This window comes from Oryctolagus cuniculus, chromosome 14, assembly GCF_051225735.1.
Source record: "Oryctolagus cuniculus isolate XC-2025 breed Fujian yellow rabbit chromosome 14, ASM5122573v1, whole genome shotgun sequence".
Classification (NCBI taxonomy): Eukaryota; Metazoa; Chordata; class Mammalia; order Lagomorpha; family Leporidae; genus Oryctolagus; species Oryctolagus cuniculus.
The window spans coordinates 66,358,471-66,373,999 of NC_142880.1; the positions used below are offsets into that span (position 1 = coordinate 66,358,471).

The window sequence follows — 15,529 nt, forward strand, 5'->3', positions numbered from 1 at the left end:
GTAGGGCATCAGAGACAATAATCAGGTACTAAGATTTTCAGTTTTTGGGTTCATATGGGACTTAGAGTAGCAATAGTTTCTCTTTCCATTAAGATGTTAACAATATAACAGGCAGAAACTAGGGTTAGTACTCACGTGTGGTCAGTTGTTCTCTATCTAATAACTCCACATATTGGCTGGTCAAATTGAGAACAATGGCATCTAAAGTCAACAGGAGAATAAATTGCTGATTTCATTACAGGTGAAAAGCAGATAAGGTTAACTCAGCTGCTCACTAGAAGACAAACCGGTCTGTCCAGTGAATGAACAAATTATATAACCCCTTTTGCATCACATTGATGATATGATGGTGCATTCTTTTGGCTCTTCAGTGCTATTTTTGAAAGTGGTCACTCATCCAAAGTGTATTTGGCAAAGTTCACACAATGGTCTTCCAAGGGAACCAGTTGTTGCCAGGGGTTCAAATCTATGTAGATATGGACCCTGTTTTAAAAAAGCTTCCATGATTCATTAATGAAACCTTGGATTTTAATTCATTTTTAAGGTCTGTTGATTGTGAGCTGCATTAGTGGGAATAGCTTTCAAGATAAGACTTAGAATTTCATAATGGAAGGATCATCAGAGAGGTAAGAGGGAAGTGAAGTCAGTTGTCCAGAATAACACAGTGGCACCAAGGCTGGCTGGCTGTCACATCAACAAACTACACTTCCACCATGTTGCTTTACAAACTCTCAGCATGAACTGAGCATAGGCTATTGAGCTTGGTTTACTTTTGTATTAAGAGGTGAAATGAAGGAAAGTATGTCTGCAGGGACAGCAGGCTTGAAGCAACAACTTAGGGAAAAGAAGGAACAATGACTTTGAACCAGAAGAAGCACATGGGCCTGGTAGGGAGACTCATCTGTTGGGAGGGGAGTGAGTGTTGCTAAGTCAGGAGAAGTTACGCATTTTCATTTGCAAGAGAAAGAAAACAAGTTTGCTTCAGGAAAGCTGTTTTAAGACATAAAATGAATTTTTCCTGGCCTTTTAATTTGCTTTCTTTCAGTCATACCAGTGCACACTGGAGTAGCTTCCAAAGCAACACTTGAGGGAAAACAGCAATTGAACCTGAGTAGGAAAAGAGGGTGTGAGCTCACCTGTGAGTTTGACAGCTGCACTCCTGATCATCTCCCAGTTGCTGGTGAAGAAGGTGAATGAATGTGTGTGTAGGATCCACAGAATCTCCTGGTTTTTCTTTGCCTAGAAGAGGTAAAGTGTATTTGGCAAAGTTCACACGACTGGAAATGACCTTTGGCATCCTCAGCAGGGAACTGGAAAGGACAGTGAGTGATGTTACAGCCACACATTATTGATTGAAAGACATCTTATGGCTATTTTGATCTCTGTGTAATCTGGGGTTTAAGGGACTGTTCAATAGATGTGAATTTCAGAAACCTAGGAGAACAGATCCAAGTCATGACTTGGGAAAGGAGCAGAGGGAAATGAGGCAGGACACCAAAAGGCACTGCTATCCTTGCAAGATACTTCTGGTTTTGTCTAGAGATTCCTTGCTATGTGGTTTGCTCTTCTGAGATTTGTGGAGTCTTATCCTGATGTTTTGGAGGCAGCATCCACTGTACACTCACCAATTTCACACAGAATTGCCTGTAGAAATCCCTGGCCCTTGGTAGATCCTGATCAAGGAGACGGTCTAAAACTCCATAGAGTTCCTGCAGCCCCAGGAAAGGAACGCAGACAATCAAGACATCACGGCAGGCCTAGAAAACAGTTCCTGTGTCACAACCATGATGCTAGGATCCTCTTCTGGAAGAAAGAAATGCTCTTTAGTATTGGGAAAGGAGGAATAAAAGTCGGAGGTGTGAAGGGCTTTGCTGTCATTGCTGGTGCTTTCCCACTATCAAGGGCAGAAGAATAACTTGGGAAGAGATGGCAAGAAATAATCCAGAATGGTAGAAAAGCTTTCCTGGTTCATCTGGCTTAATAGTCCAGCCAGACTGGTTTACCAGTACTTCTCAGCTGTGGGGAGAGGAGGAGGTGCAGGTGCCTGTGGAGGGCCACTTACAGTTCCAATCTTGGGATTGGGATCCCAGAGGTGGAGAAGGAATGAAATCATGCTCTTTTTTATTTCTTCAGCAAAAAATCCCTTCCATCTTTTTCCTGCTAAGGATGACAGATTCTCAAACAGTAAGATGGCCGTCAGTCTCACATCATCCTGCTCCTGTGGTGACAAATGCATGTGGTGGGTGAATATCATCTCACAGAATCTTCCACATGGCTTCCACCTCACTCTACCCCACTTCAGCAAAGGCAGGCTGGATTCCAGGCCTTTGCGACCTTGTCACAGCCTCTGTATGTTCCCAAAATGCTGTACCCTCCCCAGATGCTGTCAGTGTGTCCTACGGTTAACAAACCCTGGGGTTGGTGTTGACAGGGTGCCATAGACCTGGAGACTGGACTCCTGTCTTTGAGTAGCTAGCAGGAAAATGTTTTCACAGGAAGGATAAACAGGAGTGCCTGCAGCAGACTGGGGGGGAGCTGGTGCTTCCTGCTAGTTGTGTGTTTTTAACATAGAAGGCTGATTACATTGCTAGCTTAGAGTTACTGGGATTCTACGCCAAATACTAGTACTCTCTCCAAGATGACAAATACTTTCTAAAGGGATTACCGTCAGCTTGAGGATTTGGACCTTGGGTGTCAAGTAAGTGCCCAGCCCTACTTTAAGTATGTGAGGACACAAAAGTTCAGGTGGTGGAGGAAGCTGGCCTCCTGCTATCTTACATTATGGACTTTGCTTGTATGGTTCAGAGTTCCAACTGAAAGAAAGGAAGGAAGGAAGAACTTAGATGAATAAGTTGTTATTTCTTCCCCCAGGCCTGGGAAAGTAGTTTAAAATACCCCTATGAACACAGAGGGGAAAAAAGGAAAACTGGTCCTAAGTAGTTAGTTAAACAATAAACCAAAAGGAAGTTAATATAGATCTTTTAAAAAAGTAAAGATGGCTAATCGGAAAAAAGGCCAGAAAGGCTAAATAAATATATGAAATGTGATCTTGTATAATAGAAATAAAAGTAGAATGATGTTCATTTAAATAGATTAATGATAAGGTCAAGACATTATTAAAAGATCTCTTTTTATAAAATGAAAGCAAACCAAAAACAAAATGCTAAAAAGATAGAGGTATTTTCTTTTTTTTTTTTGGTCAGAACAAAACGTCTTTTATTTTATTTGCACACATTTCATAAACACAGAGAGGTGTTTTCTTAAAAAACAAAATTTTAGAGTTTTCCAAAAGTCAGTGGTCTAATGATAAGTCCAGGAAGAAGCAAGCAATGGGATGATGAGCAAGCAGAAAAAAGAAGTGTCAAAAGTTCACTGGATGGTGGCAGAGATATTTGAGGGCATCTAGTAAGTGTATTCACTTTTATATGAGAAAGCAGAGTTTCAGAGAGTAAAGTGATTGCTCAGGGACAGGGAGGGAACATTAGCAAGAAGGTACAGGAACATGAGGGACCGCCATGTTCTCTGTTCTACTGTTTCCTTGAAGTGGTCCCACATTTTGAGAATTCCAAGGAAATACTTCCATATTCACAGGAATTAAAAAAAAGAGAAAACTTGGTGAGTACAAATGGTGTCCTTAAGTCTATTTATGAGAATACAGGGGTGAAGAATCACAGAATTAAATGTAATTGTATAAAGAGTAATATTAGAGAACAACTAACATGTGATTACTGCATCCCAAATTTGGTCAAACTGTATTTTACGCAAATGTGAGGGACTTGAGATCTAACAGGAATGAGAATGGCATGATTTTAGGTTTCCTCTCTTTTTTTCTTCTGTATAAACACTGAGAAACACTATCTTGAGCACAAAACTGTTAGGCAAATTTGTGATTTACTGGAGGCTCTGGTCTAAGAGAATGATTAATAATATTGGGTCACCAGTAACTCAGAAAACCTAACAGATGGTGCTGTAGTGATGATTTCAGCCTTTTCTTTTGATAGTTTATCATCAATCGTCTTCATATTGAAGAAAAAAACACAGTCACTTTCTTCTTGCAACAGAAGATACTAAATTTGGAGGGAGATCAATAAGCAGTTTTGAGGATGAAGTGAAAATTAAAAGTGATGTTGGTAAATTGGAGAAAATAATTAGAAATAGTCAGGAAGCAGCTTTCAAAGATCAGGTTTAGGATAATTAAGTGAGAAATACAAAACTGAATTATTAACTGTGAGTATATAGTGCAGATTCAAGTCTTGAGTTCCATATGGTTAACAAATTGAGAAAGTGAGGAGGAAGGGGCAAGGTTAAAGAAAAATGGAGCAAATAAATGAGATAAGGTTAGACTTGAGAGGCAATTTTTCTTTTGATTGTATTCAATACTTCTAGGGCCTCATTTAGACACACAACCCAGTCATTGGCTTGTAAAATATTTAATGAGCAGAAAAATTAGATTTGTGAAGAATAATGGAGGAAATGAAGACTTTTCAATCTGGAGACTCAAAGGTAAGTAGGTAATTTAATAAAACTTTGACGTTTATGAAGGATGCACCGGGGGGAAGGAAACTAGCAGTTTTCCATCTTCTCTGACAACAGAACAAGAGCAGGCAGGTTTAGATGACAAAATAATAGATTTGAATTAGACGTAAAATAGATTTTGACATTGATGGCAGTGAATAAAGCAAAAATAAATACCAAAATCTAGTTCCCAGGGAGATATAAGGAAAAAGACCCTTCTCTGCCTAGGATAGCCAATTGATCTTTTTTGAAATGAGGCTGTAGATTAGATCAGGGGGTTGGCAGATTTTGTCTGTGCGAGAGGCTGGCCAGTAAATAATTTAGACTTTGGTTCTGCTGGTGTGGCGTGAAAGTAGCCCTAGATAATATATAACTAATAGGTGTTCTAATAAAACTTTATTTATAAAGTAGGCCAAGGGCCAGAATTGGACCATGGGCTGTAGTTTACTGACTTCCAGATGAAACGAGTCTTTGTGTCTTGGAAGTGGAGAAGACAGTGTTGGAGACAGCATTGTTGCTAGGTAGGCTCTTGTACAGCCTTGAGTACTGCCATAATTTGTGTTTTTCCCAAAACAAACCTTGAGATGAAGATTTGGAAGTACAAGTAACTTATTTGGAAGGGTTGTTGAAAAAGCATGCTGGGAAAGTGGGAATGAGAAAGGGAGGGGAAAAAAGCTAAGACAAAGATTATTAACGAGTGTGTTACCTTTATGAGCAAATGGAGCTCAAACTGCCTGAGTACTGAGGAAGCTAGGGGATTCATCTACAAACTCCTGTTTCCCACTGTCTGAAGGTTTTTCCCAGGGTCCCTCTTCCCCCGACAGCTTTGGCCCACACTGCTTAGAGCTATTATGGTTCCTAGGCTGGGATCACCCACAGGCAGACAGACGCATGAAAGCAACAGTCCGCATGGATGTTAGATGAAGGTGGCCTCTGGTGCAGGGCAAAGAATCTGGGGGGGGGACCTTGACATTGTCTTCTACAAGCACTACCTGAACCTTTTCCCGCTCACTCACTTCTTCTGGGTAGGGAAGCTTCCTGAACAGGCTCACTTACATCTTCAAAGAAGGTTCTAGTCTGCAGCACGATTTCTTTGAAGTAGAAGCTCACATCTCTGTCTGTGAGTAGCTCCAGGATCCTTTTGAGTGCCTTCAGGCTCTCACAGACGACTTCGGTGCGAGCCAAGTGATACAGGCCTCTGATGATGGATTCTAACATTAGCTGCTTGTGCTTCTTCACCTATTTTGAAATAAGGCCCTTTAATCTGGGAAATTGTTCTGTGTATATCTGGAATAGGGTAGGAGGCCCCAGATGAGGAAATTAAAATTCTGTTAGAGTCACAAGTGCTTCAACTCAAGAGCCACCAGTTCAGCAATTTATTTGGATTTTCATTTAATATCTTGCAACCACTAGAGTAGTAGGTTAGTAAATAATTATTTCAAAACTCTATTGAGGTGGACTGTTTTCCCCAAGAACACCTTTTACCTTGTGAGGGGCTCCAGACGCTGTGTTGCCAAGTCCTCGGATGGCCATTTGCCTCAGAGTGGCATTGGAGTCCCAGGCACTCTGATCCATCAAGATCAGTACCTCCCGCAGATTCCCATGCTTCCAAAGGATCGACTCCTTCATGAGCTGAAATCAACACACTCCTCTCCTTTAGTTAGGCGAGTGGCCTCCTTTCAGGAAGCTGCCAAAGGCATAAGGACTACAGATAGAGAGAGCTCCTTGCTGCTTGTAGAACAGAGGAAGAAGCCCTTGTAGGAATCAGCATGTCTTGCAGAAGCTAAGCTCTAGATGTGAACAGCCCACAGCCAAGGCTATGGGATGACAGGAACAGGATAATGAGAGAAAAGGGCATTTCTAGTCTGAATGAACAGGTGGGGCAGAGAAAGCAGGAATCACTGATGATGTTTCATCCCTGGATTGGCTGGGCTCATCTTTATACCAGAGTTGGAAGGGTCAGTAATATTATAAATGGTGGTTACTGTTTGCTTTTTACCCTCCCAGATTTATTCCCCTCCCTTCTTTGCCCTGGAAGATTGATTTCTGCAGACCAGAAGGCAGGAGGCAGCTGAGAGTGATTACTGCCTGCTACTTTGCTCCTGGTGTAGGTATCTGAGGCAATAGCTGGTCCTTCCACTACTAAAATGTCACCATGAAGACCTCACTTCCATGCGTACAGCTCTTTCTGAGCTGTAGACCCTGAGAGAACTACTCCAAAGGGACCCAGTGAGCATGCTCTGATGGGTGCTCTCTCTTGCCTCAGAGAAGAAAGCTGTGCCGGTTATTCGGTAGTTCTCTGATGAGGAAGTGAGAGATGAGAACAGTTGCTCCATGATTTCCAGTATGACTCTGTGTTGCCACACTGCCATGCTCCTAGAAAAGGAAGATTTTAGCAGAGAGTATTTTTTTTTAGGACAATGTAGGAAATCTTAGTCTACTTGTTCATCAGACAAATAATTTACCTAAAAAGAAACACTTGATCAAAGATCACAAACCTTAAACTTTAAAATAGCCTATCCAGGAGTTCAATTTAAATGTAGTTTTTCTAAAATTGCTCACTTGATTTGTTTTTTGAAGGGTGTTTGGGGTTTGGGACAGATCTTGGCATCTCTTACCACTCTCTTTTGCTCTTATTTCCCTGTTCTCCATTGACTAAAAATCATAAGTGGGTCAGTTACTGTCAGCAAAGTTGCCTGTATTACATTTCTATTTTTTTGGATTTGGTTTTCTCCTTGGTATCTGCATATTACCTGGCCAGTGCACATACTCCTATGTGATGGGTAGCAGGACTGCTGAGTAGGCCCCATAAGTTGTCCCCCTCATCAGATTCTTTTGCAAGGCCTTCTCTCATGGCTTGGGTTTGCAAACATTTCAGAGTTGCAGTTGAGAGCCTAAAAGGAGAAAGTCCGTTGCCGTCAAGAGCTTAATGGAGACAGTCAGCATTTGCAAAAGCAAGCCAACTCCATACAGGGAATTTCACAATTTCTGTTCCCCATAATGATCTATCACTCCTGGATCATTGGATGTTCTGCAAAGGAAACACAGGCAGACTTGCTCTCATACTTTAGCCTTGGTTTTAAAGTAGATATTCAGATAGCTTGAGCCAGCAAATAATGCCTCAAAATCTCATCAATGCCCCATGACAAAAAAAGCCCTGAGGATGAAAGTGAAAAATATTGTATTTCATTGATTCTAGAATACTGTATTTGAAATCAAGATGTCTCCTGCAGTATATGGTGTGTTACAATTATTGTTGACCAGACGGTAGCTTTAATGTAGTTGCTATTGTCTGTGCAGTGACATGGACATGCATGGATTTAGACAGAGCTCTTTTCACTGCTGTCATTTTAGTAAAGTTACATGTATTATTGGGATTGCATGTATTGAGTATAAATGCTGTTTATAATGTCTTCATTTCGTGAGTTTACAGCTTAGCAGTTAAGATGTGCACATTCCACATGATAGTACTTGGGTTTGACCCCTGACTCTGGCTCCTGTTTCCAGTTTCCTGCTAATGCGTATCTGGGAGGTGATGATGGCTCAAGTAATTGAGTTCTGCCACCCATATGGGAGACCTGGTTTGAGTTCCTGGCTCCTGCTTTGTATTCAGCCTAACCCTAGCTCAGCCCCAGGCATTGAAGGCATTGCAGGAGCAGGCCAGCAGGTTGGAGTTCTTTCTGTCTGTTTGTCTGTGCCTTCCAAGCAAACAAGTGAAAATTAAAATGTCTTTAAAATGGTTGCATGATGATTTAACATTGGAATGAAAAGTTATACGAAAGGGCAGAGAAGCAGAATGATACAATATAGGATGAACATTTATACCTCATAATCTACAAGTATTTTTTGATAAATACAAAATAAAACTTTGGTAGTATAAGAAACCATTAATTCATGACTTAATTTGGAGTCTTTTTTTCTCAAATAGCATTTTTATTTCAGTTGGTTGAGTTTTATATTTGATGAAATGTATTTTTATGTTTCTTCTTAGCCTTGATTATTACAGAATGTCAGCTTTTCTAGAAAGCTTTCAGTGAAGGAAAGCAAAGATACATAGAGTTAGCTCTCTAGGGAAGAAGGGAGAGCCCCGTATTCCTTATGTGACCGTTCTGGGTGCTGTCTCAGGGAACAGGAATGGCAAGGGCTGATATAGCTTAAGCACAGTAGAACCTTGTTTCCTCACAGGTATTTGATGCCATGCCAGAAGTCCCAGGCCCTGCCTTTCTCAGTCTCTCTTCTGGAGTCTCGGATCAGAAGAGTTCTGGAAGGCTCTCCCTGCTTGGCCATTTACCTGCAGGGGTCTGGGATCTGCTGCCGCTCTCCCTGCTGGATCGTTCGCCGCCTGTGGCTCACGTTAGCAGTGGGCATCTTCTGGCCCAGTGTGACACTGACCAGCTTCAGGAGGAGAACAAACAGCTCTGGATATACATCAGTGATGAGGATGCCTGTTGTGACCACTTCATACATAGCACAGGCTTCCTGAGGGGAGAAAGGACCTTTTAGCCAGGTAGCCTCTTTCCTCAAAGGCCATCTTCTCTCAGTGGTTGCTTTCCAAGTTAACCATGCCCAGGGTAAAAACACATAGAAAAGAGAGGGCTTATTTGTCTGGAAACTTCTCAACCCAGACTGTGTTTCCTTCTCAGGACTGCCATGTTGGTACTATGACCATCAGCAGGCACTGGTCATATAAGTTGAAATGTTGTCTGTATTGGGGCTTTTCAACAAAAGAGGGTATTTTGGATTCTTGCATACTACTTTGGAAATATATATATGTCATTTTCTTTGAGGCTGACTCAAAATTTACTTCTAAAAATGATTAGTTACAGATAAAATCACTGCCTTATTTGTCCAACATAAACTAGAATAGAGTTAAAGTGAGGATGCAGGAGAGGGAATAAGTGTGATTATTGCAGCACCAAGTTCCAGATGGGCACAGATCATGGAACAGGGTAGGGTTCTAGGCAAGGACAAGTGGTACAACTCACTGAGATTGCTTCTATCCCGGCGATGTCATCTTCTAACCCGATCCCCAGTTTTTCTATCAAGGTTTGCATGAGCTTACCACTGGAGGCTGGATTTTCTGCCAGTGCCTTCCACAATATCTTTGTATCCCTAGGGTGGCAAGGCAGGAAGTTGATAGATAAGGCATGGCTGCTTGAATTGCGAGCATTTCCATCTGACTCAATCTGAATCACTCTAAAACTGTGTTATGACTAATCACAACTTCAAGAGCAAATGGACCTGCTGTCATGCTTGGGGAAAATAAAGATGATTTATTTAACAATTCAAAATCCTGGTCTTGGATTACTGAGTTTTCTTAAGGTCTGTCAAGATGGAAACCTCTCACATGGGTGCATTCTAGGCAGCCATAGTGGGGAGAAATACTCACTTTCTAATATTCACTTATTCCTATGGTACATTTTTTAAAATCTCATTATCACTCAATAAAAAAACATTTGGTAAAATATCATGCTGCAAGCACCCATTTGTAAAATTGTTTTTCAGGTGAGATATTTTCAACCTTTGCTTGCTATTTTCCTCTCAAATAATGAATTTATCCCCAATGACTTGCAGGTTGGCCTTTGCTGGGAGAAGGGACCAGTTCCACTGGACCCTACCTGTCGAAGGGCAGAGGCTTCTTTAACAGGTGGACAGTGACTGCATCCATATGAAAGCTGGCTATCTGGGAGATGGCTTCGAGCATGAACTGGAAACTTTCCTCCTTTTGTCTGAGGATGGGCATGTGATGGTAAATTGTGCCCAGGACGTCCATCAGCTATAAAGAAAAAGCCAAATCAAACATTAAGTTGCCATTTTCCCTCTACATGAACAACTCAGGGATGGTATCATTGATATGTTGTAGGTAAGTGGTTGATGAATTATAAACAATGTTAAAGATAATAGTTGATTCTACTTGTGGCCTCTGTCTCACTCAGGAAGACTATTTTTTTAAACTTTTATTTAATGAATATAAATTTCCAAAGTACAGAATATGGATTACAATGGCTTCCCCCCCATAACGTCCCTCCAATCCGCAACCCTCCCCTTATCCACTCCCTCTCCCCTTCCATTCACATCAAGATTCATTTTCGATTCTCTTTATATACAGAAGATCAGTTTAGCAAACATTAAGTAAAGATTTCAACAGTTTGCTCCCACACAGAAACATAAAGTGAAAAATACTGTTTGACTATTGATCAACGGAGTATTTATTCTTAATTCGATTGAACATTTAGTGAAAGGGTGCATTATGCTAGTTGCTGCCTGAACACTGTGAGGAATTTACCAAAGATGGCAAAGACATATCCCTCTTGCAAAAGGAGTGATTTTGTGAAGGTTACCAGTCATACCCCAAGGACTGTCCTCAAGTCAGTGTATTGCAAATGGTAACAACAAGGGCATAGAACGGACTGGGGAATCCAGAAGGAACTGAGTTATTTTGGCATTTGTTCTAGATCTTAAAGTATCTGTAGCAACTCCTAAGGGCAAAGTGGAGATGGTGGAGAAGGGCATCTTTGTCAGAGAGGATGCAGGTAAAGATGTAGAATCAAAAAACCACAAGGATAGACAGAGCACAGTTATTTCTAGGGCAGCACAACTATACTGCATGATTTTGTAATGTGGATACATGTCATTCTATGTTTGTCAAAACTCAGATTGTACAAGAATAAGCTGTAAGCCCTGAGGTTCAGGCTTGTGCTGAAGTCCAATATGGACTTTGGGATGATAGTGACATGTCAACATAGGCTCATTGATTGTGACAAATGTACAATTTGGCATGGGATCTTGATAGTGGGGGAGACTGTGTATGTGTAGGGGCAGGAGGAGGGCACTCTGCTTCATTGTTTCTTTAACCTAAAATTTCTCTAAAGAGTCAAACTTTTTTTTTCTATTTTCTTAAAAAAAAAACAAAACTATGGCAGCATGGGTAGTAAAAAAAAGAAAATCAAGATTTCTGGAGTAAAAGAATGGTCGAGTTTGGAGAACAGAGAGAATGAGGATGATGAAAGGAACTTGACTGATAGAAAAGATGAAATCAGATCCCGGAGGGCAATGAAGTCCTCTTTCTAATGTTGGGTGTTATAGTGTGGTTGGGAAGGTATGGTATACATTTAGACTTTTGACATGGGCAAAGGCATGTATCTACACTAAAATAACATAGATATTTCTCTTATTTATTTTAAGCAGAATTTTAAATTAGACATTTGTTTAAGTAAAACATTGAATTACAATTTCTTAATCATAAGTGTCCACTAAATATAATTACCAAGAGTCTCATTTCAGTGATCCTTGGAGAGGATTTAAATTCTTATTGAGAACTTTACCTCTTGTGTGAGGAACTCCTTCTTATATGCTAAACACAGAAAATGCATGGGCATTCCATAGTTATTATCCTGGATTCTTTCGTGTCAATTCCAGTACCTACTACCCAGCGTAGGCTCAATAACTCTTAAAAGAATCATTTGAAAAGACTTGCTGGAAGTTAATTAGCACAGAGGCAATTTCTGATGCCTTTACATAAAATCTATACTTCACAGGATTTAAAAATTGATAGGAATTAGCTTTGGGCAATGAGAATGCAAACTTCTTTCTCTTATTCACCTTAAGATACCTCCATTTAGTTAAAGATTTTTTTCTTCCTTTTTAATCTTCGAATAGCTTGTACTCTGTCCCTGATTTTAGGAGAGAGAATAGAGGTTAGCTCCATTTGGAGCTCTTAATCAAACTTCCTGAATTTAAATTCTGTTCCCCTGCCTGATGCTCCAGTGAGGAGGAGAGATTGAGGACTTTCTCGGCCCCATGCAGCCTTGCTTACCAGACAGTAAACCCTATGGTGTGTCTGAAAGAAAAGACTGAAGAGTTGCAGGGGGATTAGAAACTCTCATGGCCCTTGAAGGGCATCTCAAAGGCATCCACATGGTCAATCTCATTCTCACATATCTAACAACCCAGTTTGGCATAACCCAAATGGTATTGGTTTAGAGCTGCTTCCTTGAGCGAGAGTGGGGCTACCTGTAAAGTTTCTGAGCAGGGGCTGGCCAGGCAGTTGAGACAGGCATTCAACAGAAACCTTGTTACCCTACATCGCAGATCTCTGCTGAGGCCTCTGTGAGTGTTCTTGCCTGTTGCCTCTCAGAGGACCAACTGAGAAGTGGTGACCAGCTTGGCATTGCAGAAGGGCTACAGTTGTACTCCCTCACAAATGTGGCTGTCAGTTCACCTGGTCTTCCAGGGCAGCTCCCTGCTCCTTCAGGACGGTGATCATCCATATGCCACAGGCCTTCGTACACATGGGGTTGAGGTTCTCCAAACCATCCAGCGATTCCTCCAGGAACATCTGAATTTCTTCACTTGGGATGAATTTACTGACAATCTGAGAATGCACCCAGAGAGACTGATGTTATCAAATAGTGTCCTTTATATCTGGACAGCTACAACAGGCTGCTATTGTTTATTTTAAGGTATTAGCAATTGCCGGACTCCCCAAATAGTTATCATATGACTGAAGCTGCAGAAATCAGAGAAAATACTAAAATACGACTCAGATGCGACCTTCTAGTCCTACGCAAACTTTCCCTGAAGCTTCCTTTTTATCATTCTGTACTTATTGAATCCCAAGCCTGCTGAGGCAATTTCTTCTCCAAATCCAAACTGATACCATGCTGCATAAAGGAAAAATGATACATATCAAGCAATTTTAGACTGTAAAGTACTTTCACATACATTTCATATATCCTAGAAATATGTCTGGTGAAGAATAGCTAAGCCTTGAGAATTCAGGAAAATCTGTCATCATGTACTAAGCGTCTTGCCAAATGCTCATGTGGCTGACAGTATCTGTGTGGGGCATGGACTACTGTGATACTTGTTTTTCGCTCCTTTGTTCTTCAATATTAAGAGCAATCAACGAGAGGTCAAAAACATAAAAACTTTGCAATTTGGTCTCCAGGTCCAAGAGCTCTACAGTGTTTTTGCTTGATAGTTGTGTGTGAATATGAACATGTATGTCTGTGTATGTGCATTAATGAGAAGGGGTTGGGGAGGCAGGTAAAGGATTAGCAGTTTGAATGCATTCCAGGACCATTATTTGGGGCTTTCTCTAAGCAACATGGTAATGACCACGAGCTTATAGATATCAGAGCATTCCTATTCACAACTGATTTTGCCCTTGCATGAAGTGGTCTGATGATGTTTAGATAAGAAGAGCTCCTTTCTATGAGTAGTTTCATGCCTGCCATTTTCTGAATCACGGTGGTTTCAAGCTCAAAAGAGTGTCAAGACTACTCTACTGTTCTATGTCATGCTAAATGCTTGTATGGTGTCCATTCTCCATCTATTTCATTATCATGTTGGGATGGACAGTGAGTTAGGAGTAAAGGAAGGAATGGAACCTATTTTAGAGCACTTACTATGTATCAGATACTTTCTTAGGCGTTTGCCATATTTCTCTCTCTGTTCCCAAAAATGCTTCTTTCTTATATTTTGACCAATTTCCTGTTGCCTCTGCTGCTGCCATCTTGGTCTATGAAGTAGCTTCCACCAGTTTTAAGCTTGAAATCACTTTCCTCTAAACTGATTTCATTAGTTTTGCTCTTATCAGTATATAGTCTAGTCTTCTCACAGCAGCCAGTGTATACATGTATATATTCAGAAGTATGTTTTGTGTTTCTCTTTCCAGAACCACTGATCACCCATAAGGGGACTTTGCAAACTGGGAAAATGTGCCCTGTCCTCACAATACTTCACTTTTCTGTGTATATGTACTGTCATAATCTGCCATGTACTCTCAGAGATCGCAATTCTGTTGGATCTTTTACTGTCATCCAGGGAAAATTGCTATAATGTCCACATTTGAATGGTTCTGCCTTTGTACATTCCCCAGCAGGCACATTTGTACTTAGTGGTCCTGGCTCTTCAGCTCAAAACTTTCTGTTTCAATAGGAGTAGAAAACATGGTGTGTAAAGAGGCCTTGAAGGTCCCTGAATCAGTGTCTGACTCTCTCTTGGATCTCATTTCCCACCACTTTCTCCACCTCAGGACCCTGCCATGTGCTCCTTCCCCTCTGCCTGGAACAGACTTTCTTACACAGAGAGTGGCCTTCTCTAGAGGATCACCTCTCCCTTACTTGATTCTCTTTTTCAGTTATCACCAGATGTTATGTTAGTTGTCTGACTCCCTTTGCTAGGATGCAAGCTCAGTGAAAGCAGGATTTCTTTTCCTACTCTTAAAGCCTAGAATAGAGCCTGGTATATATGGTAGGTGCTCAGTAGAAAGTAGTTGAATGAATCCACAGTTGAATGATAGTGGGCTTGATCAGTCAATCCTCACAATGACTCTGAGAGGTAAGCCATGGTCTTTATTTTCAAAAAGACCCTGGATTTCAAAAAGGGCACACAGAGCACATGTGATTGACTCCAAAGCTCTTGTTCCTTCCATTCCATCCCACTCCACTTTGTACCCCGAGGGATGGCAACTTAGTTCACAAGATATCCCACAGAATGAAGCAACCAATAAAAGGTGTTGGCTAGGCATCTGTACCCAAAGTTTATAAATGATAGGACGAAAGGTCTTTTAGCTTGAATGTCTAAACTGTGACCTTCCTTGGTAGTAAAGGGCATATAATTTATGTATCTGGAAATCAACCCAGAACCATCCTTACCTCCCGTGGCCAGTCATCCATATTTTTTACCTTAGCTATTTTAGAAGAAATCTTGATCTGAACCTGTACATCATCACATTCCAGCCCTTCTGGTAAACCCTGCAGCCTCTCAGCTTCTAGGTGAATGCCTAAAAATCAACAGAGGGAAAACCACATAGGAGTTCCATTTGCCCAAGATCACACAGTAAGTGAAAATAGGAGAGTCAGAGTTTGAACCCTGGTCTGCCTGAGAAAAATGCCCATCATGCTCTAACCATCCTATTAAGCTGCCAACTTTTCTGGAGTCCCATTCTTCAGGGCTACCTTGAAGGAAATTGAAAAGTAATTATTGTATTAGAAGTCTATATCTGAAA

At 41.0% G+C, this 15,529-nt stretch overlaps 1 protein-coding gene across 1 annotated transcript in view; it reads right to left on the reverse strand.

The window, feature by feature from the left end:
* Positions 1 to 15,529, reverse strand: part of MROH2B (maestro heat like repeat family member 2B) — an 82,676-nt gene that overhangs the window by 14,933 nt on the left and 52,214 nt on the right. Inside the window, exons 29-41 of the mRNA XM_089313160.1 lie at positions 15,207 to 15,304; positions 12,737 to 12,889; positions 10,134 to 10,291; positions 9,497 to 9,627; positions 8,807 to 8,990; positions 7,269 to 7,409; positions 6,777 to 6,891; positions 6,001 to 6,147; positions 5,572 to 5,754; positions 2,063 to 2,218; positions 1,626 to 1,757; positions 1,137 to 1,239; positions 136 to 201 (exon numbers count right to left, since the gene is read on the reverse strand). Of these exons, the coding sequence (XP_089169286.1) occupies positions 136 to 201; positions 1,137 to 1,239; positions 1,626 to 1,757; positions 2,063 to 2,218; positions 5,572 to 5,754; positions 6,001 to 6,147; positions 6,777 to 6,891; positions 7,269 to 7,409; positions 8,807 to 8,990; positions 9,497 to 9,627; positions 10,134 to 10,291; positions 12,737 to 12,889; positions 15,207 to 15,304 (1,767 nt within the window). The remainder of the gene's footprint in view (positions 1 to 135; positions 202 to 1,136; positions 1,240 to 1,625; positions 1,758 to 2,062; positions 2,219 to 5,571; positions 5,755 to 6,000; positions 6,148 to 6,776; positions 6,892 to 7,268; positions 7,410 to 8,806; positions 8,991 to 9,496; positions 9,628 to 10,133; positions 10,292 to 12,736; positions 12,890 to 15,206; positions 15,305 to 15,529) is intronic.